We start from the raw sequence: 20,201 nt of genomic DNA, 5'->3' as shown, positions 1-20,201 counted from the left end.
CGAAAGGCCCCCGCCGGCGAGGGTGGCCGCGGCGCTGCCTGAGCGGAGCGCAGGCCCCCTCCCGCCGGGACCGGGGAGTCCGCCGCGCTGCCTGATGGGGTCAGCCGCCGACCCCTGTACCCCCCCCCCGTGACACCCCCGCACTCCCCCCTCGTGTCACCCCCAGCCGTGACATCCCCCCACGTCCCCAGCTGTGTCACCCCCAGCTCCCCGCGGTGCCCGGTGTCCTTTGGAGCCGGGCTGTAAAGCCTTGCCCGGGGTCCCGGGACGCCGCGGGTCCCACCCAGGGCAAAGGGCTCGGGGCTCCGGGAGGCACCGGAGTGCTCTGCTCCCCAAAACACCGCCCGGAACCCGGGGATCCCCTGACACCCCCCCCCCCCCCGTGTGTCACCCCCTCATCCGGGCTCTCGCTCCGGGGGGCCGCGGTGATCCCGGGATGGAGGACTGGAGCCGTGTCCCCTCGGGCACATCCCGTGTTCCCCTTGCCCGGGGCTCTCCCGGACTGTTCGGGGCTTGGAACCCGCCGGGAGCCACAGGAGCGGGGATCCGCGGGGAAGGGGACACGTCCCCGCTGCCCCCCTAAACACCCCGGGCACCCCCGGAGCACCCCGGGTGCGGACAGCGGAGGGACCGGGGGAGGCGCCGGGTCCCCGAGCCGCCCCTGGGGCTCCCGGCTTATTCGCATCCGCTCCGCGCTCGCCTTGTCACCTTGCGCGGCCGAGGAGCCGCCGCGCCGGGCCGGGGATTGGTCGGCTAAAAATGCCGCCCTAATCTCCGAGCTGATCTTTACCCCCTCCCTCCGCCCCATCTGCCGCCACCCGCCCGCGATGCGCAGCGCCGGCCCCGGGAGAGGCTCCGCCGCTGTCCCCGCGCTCCCGAGGTACGGCCGGCGGGGCGGGCGGGTCGCGGCGGGGGCGGAGGGCTGTCGCCGTGGGGCAGAGGGGATGCCGGAGATCGGGGCGCTGTGACAGCGCTGTGCCCTCCGGTGTTTGAATCGGGTCCGCGCCCTGCGCTGGGAAACGAACCGGCGCCCGACCCGTTTTAAGTGGTTTCCAACTCGTGCCGGACACTGCCGGGTGGGGAACGGGAGGGATGGAGGGATGCGCCGCATTCCTGGAGCTGCCTAATGCCTTTCTGGGGCTTTGCTACCGTGTCATCCCCTCCTTTCTTCCTCTCGGGGGGAGCCTGGACGGCGCTGGGGCGAAGTTCTCGCAGGGTGATACCCAGGATGCTGCGACAATTGCGGCATCCCCCGGGAGAAACGCACACCCCGGCTCGTCCCGCGGAGCAGGAGCTGTCCCTGCCCGCCTGGCCCGGACATGCTGCCCACGGACACTGTCCCAGTCGCTGCCGCTGTCGCTGTCCCTGCCTCTGCTGCATCTCTGCCTCCTCACAGCTCCTGCACCTCCTGCCTTGGAAATGGCAAAGCAAGTGCTTTGCTAAACGGATTAGAGCTTTCCCGGCAGCCTCCCCGGCTGCTCCCGCATCCCTCGGCCCCCGCGTCACCTTCCCTGGGTAAACCCCATCCCTAAGCCAAATGTCCAGGTCGAGGCCGTGGCCGCAGCACAGCAGAGCTCAGGCACTGCGGCTCCCAGCGCGCCCGACCCAGAAACCCCGGCTGAAGCCCAGAGGGTCCTTCCCACCTCCTGGGGTTTTGTGTTCCCTTTGCGGGAACGCAGAGAAAATCGGGGAATTCACCAGGCACCGGTTCGCCCGGTGCTGGAGGTGCTGCCGTGCCCCGGGGTCTGCGCTGATCTGTGCGCCCCTGGCCACACTGGCCGCTTTCTCTCCCTCCTCTCCCTCCTCTCGCAGGGTGTGCGGCCGCCGGAGGGGCTGCGGCAGGACGGGAGCGGGATTTAACCGTGAAAGGATTGAGGGAAGAGAGCCCAGGCACTGGCAGGGACCGACGGTGACGTGCACAGGGCAGGGCGAGAAGGGAAGGGACATCAGCAAGGCGCGTCAGCACCAACCGGGGCCGCGTCCTGAGCCCAAATCCTGGGCTCGGCTCTGTGTGGGATCCCCCTCTCTGGGAATGCCGTGTCCCCAGCTGTGCTGGTCCCTGCCAGGGCGGGATGGCACGGGATGGAGCCAGGCTCCTCCAGCAGATCCCCTGGCACGGCTCTGCCAGGGGACAGACTTTGTCCTGGGGGTGCCAGCCTGGCCGGCGTTTGTGCAACATCTTGAAGGCAAAACCCGGACCAGCTGAGCTCCTGTGGATGATCCTGGAGGAGGAGAGGCTGCATCCAGCCGGCAACTTCCAGGAGCGGCCAAGCCAGCGTCCGGCTGCCCCCGGCGTGGCACAGCATGGGGGGCAGGAGGCAGCGAGCCCCAGCACCACTGTGGCCGTGGGTGATGCGTACGGGCTCCTCGGGCAGCTGCCTGCAGCCAGCTTCACGCTGTTTCCCAGGAAAAATGGAGCCTTTATGTCTCGGCCCCAGCCTCTTCCCCGGAAGGGCTCGGAGGATGCCCCGGCCGGTCACAGGCAGACAAGAAGGGGATTGTTTCGGTGGGATTTGGGTTTCTGGGAGCACCTGCCCCGCGCGGGGCCCTCCACAATGGCTGCCTGTCTGCCGCAGAGCCGCCAATTATCCTCCGCGGCTAATTAGAGATGCAAAGTAGCGCTTGCATTCTCCCAGCTCCCCGGAGGGCTCCTGGGACCGGCGGCACATCCGCAGCAGGGACGCAGCCCGGGCATGGGGCGAGCATGGGGCACTGGCCCCATCCGGTCCCGCGAGCCCCAGCTCCCACTCCACTCTGCCCTGGGAAGAGGCAGTGGAGGCCAGGAATGGGCTCGGGATGACTGGGATGCGCTCTGCCCCCATCCCCACCAGCCTTCCCTGGATCGCCCATGGGCCGGGGGCTCTCCCATTGTTCCCAGAACCAGTCGAGCCCTGTAACTGGGGACTCTGCTGGGATTTAGGGAACACATTTTCCATTCCTTGCTGGGGAGGCAGACGGGAGCTGGCTGTGCTCGAAACCCTGCCGTTCGTGCGAAGGCCGGCACTCCTGCCTGGGTGATGGGCAGGCGGCTGATCCCTGGTGGCATCTCTTCATTCCTGCCTGCTCCACCTCCAGCAGCCGCTGGGATCACAGTGTGGGCTCATGTGCTCCAACTTCTCCATTTGTGCTCACGGAGCTGTAATTCCAGAGCGGCAAGTGGCCCCATAAATCAGGGCTTATTTCCTGCCAATACCGTCTGCTGCTTCCCACAAGGAAACTCATTTACAGGAGGAGAAGTGACTTACCACTGAAAACAGTAAACGGTGGGATGGTGAGAGCCGGGGAAAAGTTTGTCGTGACCGAGTTTTTGGTGAAGGAACCGAGGAGGCAGAGCTCCCACCTGCTCCCAGCATGGAACAGTCCAAGCTGCAGGGAAGGAGACGTGAGCTGGTGCCACTTGCACAGACCACAAAGCTGGTGGCAATGGCTCTTTGCACTGGGGAACCCCCCCAAGTCATTGAGGTCCCCACGTCACCATCCTGGAGAGCGTTTGTCACCGAATGTTTAATGCCAAGGACATTTTCCCCTCTGCAGCAGGGATGCTGTCAGTGCAGATGGCAGATGGGACATCCCAGTGGTGCCTGCAGTGACCGTGTGCTGAGAACTGCCAACTCACTGCATGGAAGGACTGTGACCAGTCATTCAGCACCCTCTGGTTCCTCACCCTGACACACCAACAGGCAAAGATCCCCCACTCCTGAAGGAACCACCATCCATCCCACTCCTGTTTGGGATAGGGGGCATTAAATCACTGGGGTCTCACCTCAGCTGCAGCCGGGCATGAAACCTTCCTGGGGGCCATTCTGTCTGGCCATGAGGTGGGATGGCTCGGGTGGCACGGAGCTGGAAGGAGCCGGAAGGCAGGCGGGCTGGAGAGCCCCACCGAGCTTCATTAGGCGGCCCAAGGCGCTTGTTAGGGGAAAGCTGAGCCGGCGTCGGAGGCCGGCAGAGCCCCCCGGGACCGGGTCGCATTCTCTGGGCAACCCGATCCGGGCGGTAGCGGCCCCGGCAGCCTCATTACTGCAGCTTCTGCAGCGGCTTCGGTTACTCGCCTGGACGCTCTCGTCTCCTGCTGGCTTTTAATTTCCCTGACATCCCCCGCAAGCGGGGGGATGCAGGCGCGGTGTCGGGGAGCCTGTCATCACCCCCACCCGCATCCTCCCTGCTCTCCGATGGCTTCCAGCCCCCTCTGCTCCCGGGACGCCCACCCTGTGACAAACCCCTGTGACCCCGGGCATGAGCTCCGGGGCTTGGGAGGAGGCAGATGGGCAGATGGCAGTGAGGGGGAGCTGCCCTGCTCCCCTTCAAGAAGCCTTGGGGTGTGCAGCCCCCTCACCCCCTTCCCCAGCCCTGCCGGGGGGAAAAGACTGTTCCTGATTCTCTTGCCAGCCTGTTCCCAGCTGGCACATTTGGCAAGGAGGCGGCACCGGCTGCCTCTCCGAAGGCGTTTTGGGGTGTTTGTTCCTGCAAAAGCTGTGGCTCAGCCCCAAAACCCCCCTGCAACCGCGGGGGTGACAGAGAGGCCGGGACAGCGGCGGAGGGAGTGCATGGCTCTGTCCCTTCCCGTGCAGGAGGGACAACGACCCCCGGGGCAGCAGGACCAGGAACCCCGGGGGGGTTCCCAAAGAGCCCCCCGAGCCGCGTGGCCCGGGGGGAACGAGTGCGATTAGGCCCTAACGGAGCCCGGCAGCGCCGCGGGGCCGGACCCCGCCATCGCCCGGCCGTGGCACCCACCACCCCCCCGGGCCGTGTCCCCGGGCCGCGGGCCCCCGCAGTGGGGCGGCCCCGGTGGGTGCCCTGGGCGAGGGTCTGGGGCCGGCGGCTCCTGCGGGGGTGGCGGCAGTGCGGAACCTCGGGGTGGGCGCGGACGCGGGGATGGGGGGGGGGGGGGGGGTCCATTCCCCCCTCCGCCCCCCCCCCCGGATGAATTTCGCAGCAGCGGCTCCATCCCGGTTGCCATGGCAACGGGCGGCTCGGGCAGGCGCGTGCCCGCGGCCGTGCGCGCCGCCGCTGCCCGGCGGGAGCGGAGCGAGCGGAGCGGAGCGAGCGGAGCCCCGGCCTCGGGCCCCCGGCCCCCCCGGCCCCCCGGCCCCCGGCCCCCGGCAGGTGAGCGCGGCCCCCGCGGGGGCAGCCGGGTCCTCTGCGGCGACGAGGTGCGGGACGCCCGGTCCCTTGCGGGGATGGGGTGCGGGATGCCGGGGTCCCTTGCCGGGATGGGGTGCGGGATGCCCGGGTCCCTTGAGGGGATGGGTGGACGGCGGGGGGGATGCTGTGCAAGTTCCGGGCAGTACGGCATGGCTTTGCACCCCCCGGCAGGACACAATGTCCCCTGATCCCTTCTGCAAGCCAGGGAGGCTGGGGGGGTATATGACCTTCACCCCTTCCGTGTGTCCAATGGGGTGCTGGGGAAAGGGACACCCCTTCTGCAATGCTGCCGCACTCCCGGGCTTGTGCCTCAGTTTCCCCATCTGCAAATAATGGGGGGGAACTTGTGCTGTCCCTGTCATCGCTGTCCCCCTGCCCAACAAACACCTTTACCCCATCACGGGACCCCCTCCTTTTAGCACTGTCACCCCAGCTTCTGCCTTGCTGCTCCCCCATCTCCCCACTTTCCTGTCCCCTCTGGCTCCAAGTCTGCTTCCCCACCAGAGACAGCTGGAATTCCACTGTCCCTCCGCCTCTCCTGCTCCCAGCAGCCCCATTTGCCTCCTGTCACCACCAGCTCCGGGTCCATCCCACCAAGGCTCAGGGGACGGGACCCCCGTGCCAGCGCGTGACGCTCCGCTTCCCCCCTCCCTGATGCAGAAGCGGGGGGATGGCACCGCCGTATCCTCCACCATCCCTGTTTGCCACTTCTGGGTTTAACTGCAAACCTCATCTTTGGATTTCTGCCTAAACCTGGCTCCCGGGACCGCACAAATCCCTGCTCAGTGTCCGAGCAGCCTTGTTTACCGCGGCGAGCCGAGGCGGCAGGATGAGACAGAGCTGCAGAGCTGGGCAGCCAGTGGAACCCCCAGCTGAGGCTGAGCCCCCTCTCCCTCCCCCAGGCATGAGCACATGCAGGGGGGTTGGCAATCCTGCTGCTGCTGCCCCTCCCGGGATCCCCATCCACATTCCCCATCCGCATTCCCGGCACATCCGCTGTCCCTGAGCTGGGCTGCAGGCTCCCCTGGAGAGACTCTTGCGTTATCTGCAAATGCCAAGCAAGCTTCCAGAAATTTTTGCACAAGGCTCCTAAAATCCTTAGAAGATTAATGGGTGCCCTGAGCAGGGCAGTTTTGGGAGCGCAGGAGGAAGGGGAAGGTCTCTGCAGAGCCCACATGAGCTGTGAAGCCGATCGCTGCCAGGGCTTGGAGCAAATGCGTCTCCCCTGGCTACTGCAACCTGGCAGCACCTGGCCCCCGGTGGCCTCCCGTCTGTGCACAGGACACGAGGCTCCTGGTCCTGCTCCTGGATCACTGAACCTCCTCTCTGGTTCTGGGGAGCCCACAAGCCCTGACCCTGCAGGGTCCAGCAGGTCCCCAGTCCTCAGATCCCCCCATGAATGCAGATGACGCTGGTGGAAACATAGGCACATTCCACCCAGGATTTGTTGGAAAAGTGGCTCCCAGAAGTTTCCCACCATTACCTACGTGCCCCCTCCAGGGTCCTGCTGCCCTTGCAGCCGCCTCATGCACTGCTCGAACACCAGGTCCCAGGCAGCCCCATGGTGCTGCTCTGGCCGAAATCCCATGGAGAATCCCCCACCATCCTGGATTTGGCTCTTTGCCCAAGGGCTCCAGCCCTGCTCATGTTGCAGCCAAGGGGGTTTTGCCAGGGAATGCAGGAGGGACCCTGACGTGAGCCTGCTCCCACGGAGACAATACCCTGGAAGGGCCCAGGCTCACCACCTGCCTGGCCTTGGGCTTGGTTTGATGAAGAGGGGGCAGGATGGGTGCTGAGGCTGCTCAGCCCCAAGCCCCGGGCGCTGCTGGTTCGGAGCTGCCAGCGTGAATCAGCAGCACCCACTTTAACCATTTCCTCACAGGGTCCACAAGGGCTCTGGAGGGGACCACGCTTCAGCCACGCCACAGCCAAATCCCTCCACACCCCTTGGCTCCCTGAGAGCTCTGATCCTCACCAGCCTCAGGAGCGTTTTCCTCTCCCAGCCCCGTGGGATGCACGGACCAGCCCTGGGGCGGGAATCCCAGCTCAGCTGGGTCAGAGTTGAGCAGCGCACCAGGCACAGCTCCTGCAGCTGCAAAGCCTCTTGCGACACACGTCGGTGTCATGGGTTTTCCCTGGGACCTGCCGCTGTGCCTTGGCCACTTCACCCCCTGTATGTGGCCACTTCACCCCCCACGTGCGGCCACCTCAAGCCCCGTGTGTGGCCACAACGGGAGCAGCACATGGGCACTGGTACCCTCGGTGGATGCAGCCCCAGAACATGGTGGGAGATGCTGCTGCCAGGCTCCTCTGGACTTCCTTGGCTGAATCCGTTTGTCTTTGCCACGAGTGGCTGACATGTGGCCATAGTGGTGCATCACAGTGGCATGGGCGCTGCACCCCAAAACAGACTCTCAAGCAGCCCCATGCTGAGATAAGGGAGAGCAAATGACCTTTCCTGTGCCCGAAAGCCCGAGGCCCAGCCCACTTGCTTGGATTCCCACAGACCAGTGCAGCTCCCAGTGTGGCTTCCCCCTGCCCTGGATGCTCTCAGCAATAGTCGCTCACCCACTGCCCTCCCAGCAATGGGGCTCACACCTGGCATGAACCTGCTGCCTGGGGACAGGATGGGGACAGGATGGGGACACCATCTCGCTCTGTGCTCTGCTCCTCTCCTTACAGTGCATCTGCCACCATCCTGCCTTGGCCAGGGGCTCTTTGCAGCAGAGGAACCTGCACCAGAGGCTCTGCAGCCCCTCCTGCCCTTGGTCCCCACTGGGCTCGGCCAATATGCACAGAGGCAGGAGTGTGACATCCCCATCCCCTGCTTCTTGGCTGCAGGAGAGATGCTGGGTCTGGGACCACAAACACAACTGGAGAGAGCAACCTGGGGACAGGGGACAGCAGGGCTGGACTGTCCCACCTTGCTGGGGACAGGGCTCTGCCAGCCAGGGCTCTGCTGGGGGTGCGGGCAGCTGCCCGTGCCCTGCCCGCGGTGTCAGCAGCACCAGCCTCTGCATTGCAGCAGCCTCCTGCCTGCGCAGGGCCACGGCCACAGCCCGGCCCCACAGAGGGCAGAGACCCCCCTGCAGCACCGGGGCAGCAGGAGCTGCCTGGAGGGTGAGAAGAGCTCTGTCAGTGCTCAGCGCCGAGCAGGCTGACAGGAGAGACACGCAGGGGAGCCGCTTCTGCAGGAGTAGCCCAAGGGCACGTGGAGCAGGAGCTGGGACAAACTCCACTGTCACTTGATGCCAAACACTCTGTGGCTTCTCCCTGGCAGCTCCGTGGAAGCGAGGGGTCGGAGCGGAGCCCCCCAGGCCGAGGGTACCCAAGCGGCAGCGCGTGGCTGGGGCTGGCAGCTCTCCACGCTCTGCAGGCGCCAGGCATCACCGCCAGCTGCCCTGATACGAGCTGATGGGCTGCTCTGGCAGGGCCGGGGGGCTGGCAGGGGGCTGGCACGCGTGGCACAGGCGGCCGAGGCGGCCCGGTGTGGTGGGGGCACACGGACGTGCACGGGCGTGCGAGGGTGGTCGTGCGTGGGGGTGCGTGGCAGGAGAGTGGCAACGAGGCGGCAGCGTTAGCTGGGAAGTGATGCAGAGCCAAAAATAACCCCCGGGCTGCGGCTCGGACCAGGTAGTGGCTCGGAGAGGGAGCTGCGGCAGCCACGTCCGCAGTGCCCCATGGCACGAGCGGCTCGCTGGGGGCAGCTGGGGCTGGCGCTGTGCCCCTGAGTCCTGGGGTACACCCAGCCGCGGGTGTGCTCCCTCCCTGCAGTCCCCACCCTGGCACGGTGGGGCTGTCACCCTGAGGGTGCCCTTGCCATGCCAGCGCAGCCTCTGCAGCAAAACCCAGAGGCACAGGACCCGGGCACTGCACTGTGCCCGTGGCTTTCAGGGGGGACGATGCCCACAGCACCTGCGGGGTCCCTTGGGGTTGTGCCACCAGGGGCTCTGTCACTGCTGCAGGTGCTGGGGTGGGGAGGGCAGTGGCGGTGCTGTGGTGCCAGGCAGGGACAGTGGTGGCACTGTGGGTGCCGAGGACAGTGGCGGTGCTGTGGGTGCCAGGCAAGAGTAGTGTTGGTGCCATGGGCGCCAGGCAACGGCAGTGATGGTGCTGTGGGTGCCAGGCAGGGACAGTGGCTGTGCCATGGGTGCCAGGCAGGAGTGCTGTTGGTGCCGTGGGTGCCAGGCATGGTGGTGCCGTGTGTGCCAGGCAGTGGCGGTGGCAGTGCTGTGGGTGCCAGGCAGGGACAGTGGCAGTGGGTGCCAGGAGGAGTGCAGGCCATGCTGTGGGTGCCAGGCAGCGGTGGTGGCGGTATCGTGGGTGCCAGGCAGGAGTGACGTTGGTGCCATGGGTGCCAGGCAGTGGCAGTGATGGTGCCATGAGTGCCAGACATGGCAGTGCCATGAGTGCCAGGCATGGCAGTGCCGTGGGTGCCAGGTAGTGATGGTGGCAGTGCCGTTGGTGCCAGGCAGTGCCAGTGGCAGTGCTGTGGGTGCCAGGAGGAGTGCTGGCAATGCTGTGGGTGCCAGGCAGTGGCGGTGGTGGTGCCATGGGTGCCAGGCAGGGACAGTGGCAGTGGGTGCCAGGAGGAGTGCTGGCGATGCCGTGGGTGCCAGGCAGTGGCGGTGGCGGTGCCGTGGGTGCCAGGCAGTGGCAGTGGCGGTGCCGTGGGTGCCAGGCAGACGCGGGCGCCGCGTGCAGCCGGCTGCGGGGGGACGCTGCTGTCCCCCATCCATCTGCGTCGCGGCGGCTGAGCGAGGGACAGTCACGCATTTATTTTTAACCGTCTGGGGAGGGTGGAGGGGATTGGTGCCTCCCTGGTTATATCACTAAATCCCTGCCAGGCCCTGTTAGTTCCAGCACAGCGAGCCCTGCGCCGCGCTCCAGTAACTGTTTCAGGCCCCCGTCCTCCTGGGGCTGTGCCCTGCCCTGGCCCGGCGATACCTCAAGGCCAGCTGTGCACACAGCTGGAGAGTGTGGGCACTCACCAGTGCTCCCCACGGGACCCTGTGCCCTCAGCCCTGCCCTCCCACCCCACCACAAGGCAGGGCACAGGCAACCGGGCCTCCCTCTGCCCGTTCCACCTCCCCAAGGAAGGGATGGTGTGTGAGGTTCACGGCCACATCCCTCTCCCACAGCTCTTTTGGGGACAGGGCAGGAGGAAATTTGAGCTCTTTGTGACCACTTTGTCCCCATCCCGGTGGCAGATGCCATGCAGGATAGGCCCAGTGCTTTCCTGTGGAAGCACTGGCCAAATCCAGGACAGGATGGGGATGCTGAGGGTGCCCACAGCCACCACAGTCCCTTCTCTGTCCCCACACGATGCCACCCCAGCCACCAGCCCCCTCCCAGCGCTCAGCAAAGTGGCAAAGGGTTAAGCCACGCAGCGGGGCCACACAACGCTCTGGGGATGCCATTTTTCTGAAGATCAGGACGGATTAGGGTGGAATATCAGGACGAGAATTTCTTGGGCGGCGCATCCCCTGACCCTGCCATGGCCCCTCACCCAGCGGCTCCCGGTGCTGAGCCAGGCGCCGGCCGGTGTGCGCCCATTGTGCTGCTCCCCAAGATTCCCTCCCAGCACCTCTGGCTCTGGGCTGTTTGGATGGCACCGAGTGGGTGGTGGGCACTGAAGGAGTCTGTGGGTCCAGAACTGGAGCAGGCACTGTCCCCGTGCCTGGAGGTTTTTCCCACAGAGCTGTTGACAGGAGGAATGGGGGTCCCCTGCACCGCCCGTGACTCCCCTCTCCTGTCCCCTCAGTGCATGAGGCTGGTGTTTGCCCAGGAAACCCCCAGCGCTTGCTCTGACGCCCGAGGCAGCGCCGGGAGCCATGTCGGGTTCCTACGACGAGTCGGCATCAGCCGCTGAGGAAACAACCGACAGCTTCTGGGAGGTGAGTCCCAGCCATCCTCTCCTCCCACAGACCCCACCACCACTGTCCCTGCACCCCAGGGTGTCCCCTGGGCTGAGGGCTGCCCTCACCTCCCTGCCTGAGGGCATCCCTGCTGCGGTGGCTTCGTGTCTGAGCTGGCTCTGCCAAAGGTCTCAACCTCAGCTGTCCCCGAAGGGCACAGAGTGACAGTGAGGACTGGAAAGAGTTGGTTTTGAGCAGTCCCAACCCAAAGCTCCATCCCCTCACCCCCAAATTGCCTGGTGCTTCCCCTGTAGCCACCCCAGGCCAGCTGGGGCTGAGCCAGGCAGGACTGTCACAGCCCCCACACCTGCCTGTCCCCATCCCAGGTGGGGAACTACAAGCGCACGGTGAAGCGGATCGATGATGGACACCGACTCTGCAATGACCTCATGAACTGCGTGCACGAGCGGGCCAAGATCGAGAAGTCCTACGCCCAGCAGCTCACCGACTGGTCCAAGAGGTGGAGGCAGCTCATCGAGAAAGGTACCATGGCTTCCCCAGGGGGAGGGCTTCCCCGGGACACCTGGGTCCCCACGCACCGTCACAGCATCACCTGGCAGAAATGGAGGGGGTAAGGGCAGTGGAGTGACCCCCAGCTGTCCCCTCGGCCCCCAGGTCCCCAGTATGGCAGCCTGGAGAAGGCATGGGCCGCGATCATGACGGAGGCGGACAAGGTGAGCGAGCTGCACCAGGAGGTGAAGAACAGCCTCCTGAACGACGACTTCGAGAAGGTCAAGAACTGGCAGAAGGACGCCTACCACAAGCAGATCATGGGGGGCTTCAAGGAGGCCAAGGAGGCTGAGGATGGCTTCCGCAAAGCCCAGAAGCCCTGGGCCAAGAAGCTCAAGGAGGTGAGAGAAACACGGCTTGTCCTGAGGCATCCCTGCATCCCCAGGTCTGGCTCTGTGTGCCCGGTCCCGGCTGCGAGAGATGTGTGGCACCTCCCCACAGGCAGAGGGGTGGGCAGGGGGCTGTGACTGCTACTCTGATGTCCCTTCCCTGTCCTCCCCACAGCTGGAGACAGCCAAGAAGGCCTATCACCTGGCATGCAAGGAGGAGAAGCTGGCCATGACCCGGGAAGCCAACAGCAAGGCGGATCAGTCCAACACCCCTGAGCAGCAGAAGAAGCTCCAGGACAAAGTGGAAAAGTGCAAGCAAGACGTGCAAAAGGTGTGAGGCACTGCCCTGTGCCAGACGCATGGGACATTGGGCAGGGGAAACCAGTGGAGATGGCCACCACCTCCCTTTCTCCACCATCCATTCCCATTTTCCCATCCCTGTGCTCCTGGAGAAGGATGAGGACTTGCAGGCAGTGCTCAGGGGAGTGTGAGTTGGGCTGGGATTTACCCCACTTATGGGGGCTGATTCCACCCACTGCAGCTCTTGGCTCAATTTGGGCTCCCCAGCCTGGTGAGCCCCAAACCAGACCTCTCAGCACCCAGAAACGGCCTCTGAGGTGCTCGAGGTACAACTAGGGTCCCTCCTGCGTTTTTGCAGACTCAGGAGAAGTACGAGAAGGTGCTGGACGAGCTGAACAAGTGCACCCCGCAGTACATCGAGAGCATGGAGCAGGTCTTCGAGCAGTGCCAGCAGTTTGAGGAGAAGAGGCTCAACTTCCTCAAGGAAATGCTCCTGGACATCAAGAGACACCTGAACCTGGCTGAGAGCAGCAGGTAGGGACAGCGAACGCTGGCCAACACGACGGTCACCAAGAGGTACCAGAGTGGCGGGAGGCTGTGCGGGAGCCTGGCGCCCCCCAGTGCCTCGGAGGACACCCAGCCTGGGCCGCAGGTGACACAGCCTGGGCACGCCCCCATCCCACGCTGTCCCCGGGGGTCCACCCTGACCCACAGCCCCCCAACCACGTCTCTCCCCACAGCTACGCCAACGTGTACCGAGAGCTGGAGCAGACCATCCGCCTGTCGGACGCGCAGGAGGACCTCCGGTGGTTCCGCAGCACCAGTGGCCCCGGGATGCCCATGAACTGGCCCCAGTTTGAGGTGAGGCTGGGCGCCCTGGCTGGGTGCTGGCAGCCCCGCGGGGCAGCCAGGCACTCAGGGGTTGGTCACTCTGTGCTTGCAGGAGTGGAACCCAGACCTGACGCACACGATAACGCGGAAGGAGAAGCAGAAGAAGGGCGAGGGGGTGGCCCTGACCAACGCCGGCAGCGCGGGCGACACGGGGGCTCAGGCGGGCGAGCGCGGGAGGTGAGGGCCAGCACGGAGGGGAGGTGCCATGAGAGGCGTGGCCTTTGCCGGTGCAAGCTTTTGGGGATGCGGGATGTCCTCGGTGAAAACCACCCCTCCCTCTCCTCCCCCTCCCAGCGTGAGCAGCCACGACCGCGGGCAGACCTACAGCGCCGAGTGGTCCGATGACGAGGGCAGCAACTCCTTCAACACCAGCGAGGCCAACGGCGGCACCAACCCCTTCGACGAGGAGTCGGCGGGGAAGGGCGTGAGGGTGCGGGCTCTGTACGACTACGACGGGCAGGAGCAGGATGAGCTCAGCTTCAAAGCAGGTATGGTCCCTTGCCCCTGCCAGGTAGGACAGGGCTCGTCTGCTGGAGCTGTGGGTGTGAAATCCCTCAAATAATGTCTGAGTTGGCCCAGCCCTTCAAAAGAACTGTCAGAAAGGGGAAGGCGGAAGCTGAGCTCAAATGCAGAAGGGACAGGGCACGTGAGGGCTCATGGGTCACCCCTTGCCTTTCTATCCTACAAGCTGGTGTGCCCAGGATGAGTCCTGCAAACCCCCAGCAGCTCCATCCGGGGGAGAAAAAGGGGATGGGAGAATTTCCAGCACCTGCAATGAGCTCTTCCCTTCCACCTTCCTCTCCAGGTGATGAACTAACCAAACTCGGTGAGGAAGACGAGCAGGGGTGGTGCAAAGGGCGCTTGGACAACGGGCAGCTGGGGCTGTACCCCGCCAACTACGTGGAGGCAATCTAAGTCTTGTGGTGTGCTCCTTGTCACCGTCAGCAGATAAATCCACCCTCCGTTGTCTCCATCTCTCCACCAGCCAACCAGCCATTCTGCCGTCTGGTCCTTCACTCCTCACCCTTAGAGATTCAGACATATTTTCCGACCAAGCTTTTATTTTTTTAAGAGTTGTCTCCGAAGAGTATTTTGCATAGTCGCTTTCTTCTAAGATAACGTGAAGCGAAAGATGACGTTGTCCGTTCGTCTACGTTAGTTGAATTTTTTTTTTCTTTTCTGAGCGAAAAGCCGATACCTCAAGATCTTAAAGCCCAACCAGTGAGAGCTCCTGATTGGTTGGTTTTTAAAGATACTGAAATCATGAGCCGCCTTCTGATTGGCTGGAACTGTTCCGAAACGCACGGCGCCGAAGTTCCTGGGACCAACCAAATTCATCCCAGAAAACCAAGAGGGATTGGAGTCTGACTCCGTTGGTTTGTTTTTTTTTTTTTTTGGTGTTTCCATGTTCTCCCCAGTTCTCCCACCCCGAGGAAGGGGACGAATGCCCCCTTCAGCCCTGCGGCCATCCTTGAGATGCCCAGGTGAGGTGGGACCAGCCCCGCCATGGAGCTTGATGGCATCTCCTCAGCTTCCTCCTCCTCCCGGCTGGGCTGTCGGCGCACCCGGAGCGGGCGGAGGCTCCCGAGCCGATGCCCGGCCTGTGCTGCAGGGAGCAGCATCGCCCTTCGGGTGGGCAGGTATCCAACGCACACCAGATCCGGGTGAGACGGCCCTAAAATCCAGCGCTGTTCGGAGAAGGACCCGGCATGGCCCAGTGCTGCTGGAAGCACCTTCATGCCCAGCCTGGGATAGCGAGGACTGCCTTGGGCACTGCTGGGGACGGTCCCCATCCGCCCCTTCCTGAAGAGAGGCAGGAGCAGAGCGGGACGGGGGATGAGCATCGTCCAGCCTTGCAGGGTGCCGGCAGGAGCTGCAGCCGGAGGAGAAGGGCTCAGGATACCCAGCCCAGGCAGAGCAGCTGCCTGGCGAAGACGGCCGGAAACAAGACACGCTTTGCCCTTTGCTTGTCCCCAAGGAGCTCTACCCCTCCTCCCCTGGGCCCTGCAGCTCCCGCGGCTGCTGCCACCCAGCACGGCCACCCCCACCCTCTGCCTCAAGCGCATTTGCCGTCCCGAGCTCTTCCCTACAGATCATCTCTCATTTCTTTCCATACCATCACCCTTAGCAGCATCAATGCCATGGGCTTCCCGCACGCTCCTCCTGCTCCTATCCTGCCCCCCCCTCCGTTGGTTCGTGAATTTTTTGGCCCCAGGGATCCAGTGTTCTCGTGGATGCAGGGGAAGCACCGTGTGCTGGGCACGGTGGGCGGGAGCCTCCCGGCCCCTGCCAGGTACCGGAAAAAAACCACAAAGTCAGAAAAGACCCAACCAACCACCTGTCTCAGCAATGCACCCCGGTTTTTGTACATTGATTGTGTAATTTAAGAAGTATATATATAATATATATATCTCTCGTGATTGTATTTCCGTGGATACGACAACAAAAAGCAGCAAGAGAAAATAACCGAGCTCTGTCAGCGTCCTTGGCTCTGGGGTCTCCTTTGCTGTGCGTCTGTCTCACCCCCCAGAGGGGCAGCTGAGGGGGTTATGGACCCCCACTGCACCCCCACGTAGCGGCACCCCCACCCCAAGCTTTGGGATGCAGTTGGATGCAGGACTCAGATGCATTGCTGGGGGGACCAGGGGGCTGCAGGGCAGGGGGAGCAGCCACTGCCTTTGGGGACTCCTGTGCCACTGCCAGACAAAGCCTTGGGAAACCCACGGACGGGCTCGAGGTGCCGCGGGGTTTGGAGCCATTCCAAGCACCAGCCCTGACCCAGCGCCCTCCTGAGCCTGTGAGAGCCCCCGCACAGCAGGCTGATGTCCTGCCCTCCCCCACCCTGCCAGAGACCTGTGAGGGGGACACGAGACCTGGGGTACCACCAGCACCCCGGCCCATCCTCACAGTGCCCCTGCACTGGCTGCGTCGGGCGCACAGCAAATCACAGGACACACTTTGCTTTTTTTTTTTCTTTCCCCCCATTTTTTGTTCTTCCACCCCATTTTTTGTTCTTCCACCCCATTTTCCAAAGGCCAGGGCAGTTTTCCTCCTTCCCCTGCTCCTCACCACCCTCCATCCCTCCTGCCAGGGTGTGAGCAGGGCTGTCCAGATCTGCTGCTGTGGGAGCAGCACAGAACAGGAACAGAAGGGAAAGGCAGTAGCTGGCACCGGCAGCTTTTTTAAGGAAAAAAAATCAAAAGACCAAGAACCAGGTGTTTTTCCTTCTAAGCTCCCACAGAACATCCCTGGCAGCCCGGGCCACCCCTCAACATTTGAACCTAAACCACAACTCATCGCCAGCCAAAACCAAAAAGCAAATAAACAGATAAAAAACCTATAATATAAAAGATCAACATTGCCAGGTAACTCTGACTCTGGTGCAACAAGCAGGTGAAGCAATTCCCAGCTCTCTGCCCCAGTCCAGCCTCGGCAGATCACACTCTCCAGAGGGAAATGGCAAAGCTGCCATCTCCATTTCCCCAAACTCCAGAATCAGGCAGTCCAAGTAAAATCCCAGTCAAGGGAAGAGCTCTGTGCCGGGCACAGAACCTGGGGTCTTGGGAGGACTCTGGTGGCCCTGTGCACGAGGATGGGGACCCAGCTTGGGGGACCCCCACTGTGCACGGCCCCACGCCCACGCTTACAGCTGCTCCCTTTGCAGAACTCCCATTTTCAGCACCGAATCCCTGCGAAGGGGAGAAGCTGAGCATGTCCTGGAGTGAAAAGCGAAAGGGGGGATGCACCTGTCCCAAGGGGGGCCCAAGGTCCCCAGTGGCACAGCTGCCATGGCAGGCAGCATCCTTGGTGGGTGCCAGGCTGCTCCCACACGGATTGGGACAGGACCCCACCGTGAGCAGCAGTGGATGTTCCTGTCCCTGGGGGTGCCACTGTCTCAGCTCGTGCCCCAGGCTTTTTCCCCCCTGAGCAATGGCTGGGGTGAAGCCACTTGCAGCCAGAACCCGGCAGGGAGAAGGAGGAGGGGGGACAAGCCCAGCCACCGTGCCCACCCTTCCCATAGGAGACAAGGGCTCTGCACGGTCCTTGCCCTGCACCAGGGCCTGCTGGAGGTGAGGGGTTCCCTGTGTCCGTTGCCAGCAGGTCCTGGCAGGGGAAGCCTCGCACCGCAGCTCAGGTCCTTGGTGCTGGCGGAGGGTCCCCGTGGCTGGGGCAGAGGGAGGCAGCGAAGGTCCCCCGTCCCTCCAGGGGCTCAGCCTGTCCCGCCGCCGCTCAGACCGGGTGGACGAACTGGTAGACGAGGCGCTGGGAGATGTCGGGCTTCCGGATGATCCCTTTCTTGTAGTACTGCCGGATGGAGCGGCTCAGCTTGTCGTAGTTCATGGCCGGGCGGTTCTTGCGGATGCCCCACAGCCGGGCCACCTGCGCCGAGTCCTCGATCTTGAAGATGCCTGCCAGGGGAGCGGGGCACGGAGGGTTACAGCATCTCCTGCCCCACCTCAGCCCCCCAGCGCCCGCCCCGGGGCCTCTGGAACATCCCCGCCCACCTTTGTCCTTGTTGAGCCAGCGGATGAAGCGCCCGTAGTTGTGCGGTTTCAGCAGCAGCTCCTTGAGGAACTGCCAGAGGTGGATGGGTTGGCCGGCGCAGGACGAGTCCACCTCGCTGTCGGCCCAGCTGGTGTCACCTCCTGCCACGGGAAGGGATGGGTGAGAGGAGGGAGGGGACAGACCTCGCTGCCGTGCACCATCCCAGGGAGCTGCATGAGCCCTCATCAGGGAACCCCGGCTCGATGCCGGAGGGTCTCCAGGGCTCAACCCAGGCACTGGGTCTGGAAGCTTTGCTTTGTCCTCCCTGTCTTGGAGCAGGAAGAACAGCTCAGTCCTACCCCGCGGGGGTGCAGGAGGTGTGGGACAGGCCAGTGAGGGGCTCGTGGCCATTTCTCCTTCGCTGAACCTTGCAGAGAGCCCTGGGGCCGCCCTGGGGCAGAGGGGGTGCAACCTCACAGATCCCACAGCAGCAGCTGCTCCAGTGCTCCGAATAATTGTAATTAAGCAGGCAGGGACCCCTCAAGTACCCCGGACCTGCCCGAGGCAGGAGTGGGGCCAGTGGAGCTGAGCCCACACAGAACTCACCGCAGTATCTCACATCTCCAGGGGCAGCCTTCTCCTTCATCCAGGCGGCTGGAAGGGAGGAGCGGGGGATCAGAGGGGCACCTCCTGCTGCAAAGCATCGCCCACCCTCCCCAGCTCCCTCCTGCTCCCTGGCACCCACCAGACTTCCAGATGTCGAGGTGGGCGTGCAGGATGTCGCCGCAGGCGGGCGAGCGCTGGCAGAACTGCTCCTCGGACATGGCACACAGGTCCTTTCCCGACAGCTCCTGGAAGGACCTCCCGATCTGCGGCAGCCGGTACTGGTGCTCCGTCCACAGGATCCACTTCTGCACATTCCCGGGGCTCCAGTCCGTCGGGTCTGGAGGTGGAGGGGGGTGAGTGTGGCCAGCCGGGATCCATCCCCTCCTCCCGCTGTGGAGCAGCCGCACTCCCCCAGACCCCCACACACGGTTGGGCACCCCCCTTAAGTGCAGCGTGGCTGTGGCTCCCACACCAGCACATCCCTCCCTGGCCGCGCCCCGGGAGCACGGGGAGCACCCACCTGCGGCGATGTTGAGGAGCTTGCAGGCTGTCTCGATGTCCTTCAGCACCTCGCCCACCACCATGCTCTGCACCTGCTCCAGCGAGTGCTCCTCCAGGTGCAGGCTGCCCTGCAGGTCCCCCTCGGGCCCCAGCCCCAGGCCCTGGCTGTCGATGATGGGACATTGCTCCGGCTCCTTCTGCGCCTCCTCCCGCCCGCCCTGGGCGCCGCTGTGGGACGGTTCCCCGGCGCCCTTGGTGGCCCAGGCCGTGTCCTCCGGGTAGAGCATGTCGAAGTAGTGCAGGCAGAAGGCTGGCAGCGGCTGCTCGGGGGTGCTGGGGGGGCTGGGGCTCTCCGGGCAGCCCCAGCTCCGGGGGTCGGGGTCCCGCGGGGGTGGCAGCAGCATCGGGTCCGGCCAGGCGAGGCGGCCGGGGGGCAGAGTGGTCAGCCCGGGGCTGGCACTGCCCATCCCTCCACTCAGCGCCGGCTCCAAACCTGCCCGGAGAGGAGAGAGGAGCAGAGCTCAGCCCGGCACTCCTGCCTTCCCGCCCCGCAGCCAGGCACAAAGGGAGGGACTAAGCCTGTTAGAGGGGAAAAAACCTCCAAAGAGCCCCACGGTGCCCCGCCAGCCTCCGGATGAGTGCGGGGTCAGCCACGGCTGGGGGGGCTGCCCCCGCTTTGGGAGGACCAACAGCAGCAGCCAGCAGGGAGAAGGAGCTCAGGAGATGAGCAGGATCTGACCCCTGTTTGGGGTCTGGGTGCTCAGGGTCTCTGCATGGGTTGCACCCCAGGCTGGCAGCCCCTCAGTCCCAGGTGGAGCTGAGGCCCTGGCGGGAGGTAGCGGGGGACACTGGAGGGGCTCCCCAGCACCTGTACAGGACAGCCCTGGGGTGACAAGGGGTGCCTGGGCCGCAGGGACACATTTCTGAGCATGGAAAACATCCTCTGCTGCTTCCACCTGAGGCACAGCAGCCTCCAGATCCAGATCTCCCAGCAGGGACTGAGCCCAGCACTGCAGCACCCAGCCCTTGGTCGCTGTTGCCAACCCCCAGATGAGAACTTCCCTTGCAAGACAGGACAATTGCAACTACCTTCACTCTCTTGCAAGAAAAACTCCCCAAAATCAGCCTGTCCCTGTCTCTGCATGCAGGGAGTCCCGGAGGCCATGGAGTAGACGATGAACCTGCTGAATTTCCATGGCAACGCCAGGGAATGGCTCCATCCATGGAGAAACCTCCCCAAAAGCCATCCTGAGACTTTGGGAAGGGGAAGCCGCTGCCAGGGAGAAGCTGCTGATGGGCATGGCCAGGGTACTGCCCAGCTCCTCCACCTTCAGCATTGCATTTTACAAGAGGAAGAAGAACCAACCCAAACTGGTGGTTTAAAAGCAGAAAAAAGAGTTTTAGCAATGGAGCCAGCACTGGGAAAGGAGCGTGCAAAGCTTGAAAGCCCTTAGGACACCAGGCAGCCCTGAGGGGGAATGGGGGCAGTGGCCAGAGAAAGGGGGTGCCCTGTTGC

The 20,201-nt window shown here is 64.2% G+C and overlaps 2 protein-coding genes across 2 annotated transcripts; one reads left to right on the top strand and one right to left on the bottom strand.

The window, feature by feature from the left end:
* Window positions 1–10,979: 10,979 nt before the first annotated feature.
* Window positions 10,980–14,028, top strand: PACSIN1 (protein kinase C and casein kinase substrate in neurons 1; the record flags this gene model as incomplete). The annotated part of the gene is made up of 9 exons (XM_082296177.1): window positions 10,980–11,042; window positions 11,390–11,546; window positions 11,679–11,914; window positions 12,078–12,233; window positions 12,561–12,736; window positions 12,943–13,063; window positions 13,146–13,270; window positions 13,388–13,581; window positions 13,899–14,028. 9 exons carry the CDS (start codon window positions 10,980–10,982, stop codon window positions 14,006–14,008), a joined length of 1,338 nt encoding a protein of 445 aa, XP_082152303.1. The 3' UTR covers window positions 14,009–14,028.
* Window positions 14,029–17,323: 3,295 nt separating this feature from the next.
* Window positions 17,324–19,152, bottom strand: SPDEF (SAM pointed domain containing ETS transcription factor; the record flags this gene model as incomplete). The annotated part of the gene is made up of 5 exons (XM_082296344.1): window positions 17,324–17,502; window positions 17,599–17,739; window positions 18,185–18,232; window positions 18,324–18,521; window positions 18,705–19,152. 5 exons carry the CDS (start codon window positions 19,150–19,152, stop codon window positions 17,324–17,326), a joined length of 1,014 nt encoding a protein of 337 aa, XP_082152470.1.
* Window positions 19,153–20,201: the final 1,049 nt, after the last annotated feature.

Source organism: Coloeus monedula (genome assembly GCF_965178545.1).
Source record: "Coloeus monedula genome assembly, chromosome: 23".
Classification (NCBI taxonomy): Eukaryota; Metazoa; Chordata; class Aves; order Passeriformes; family Corvidae; genus Coloeus; species Coloeus monedula.
The sequence above is the reverse complement of the archived record's forward strand: the minus strand, read 5'-3'. Positions and strand labels throughout refer to the sequence as shown.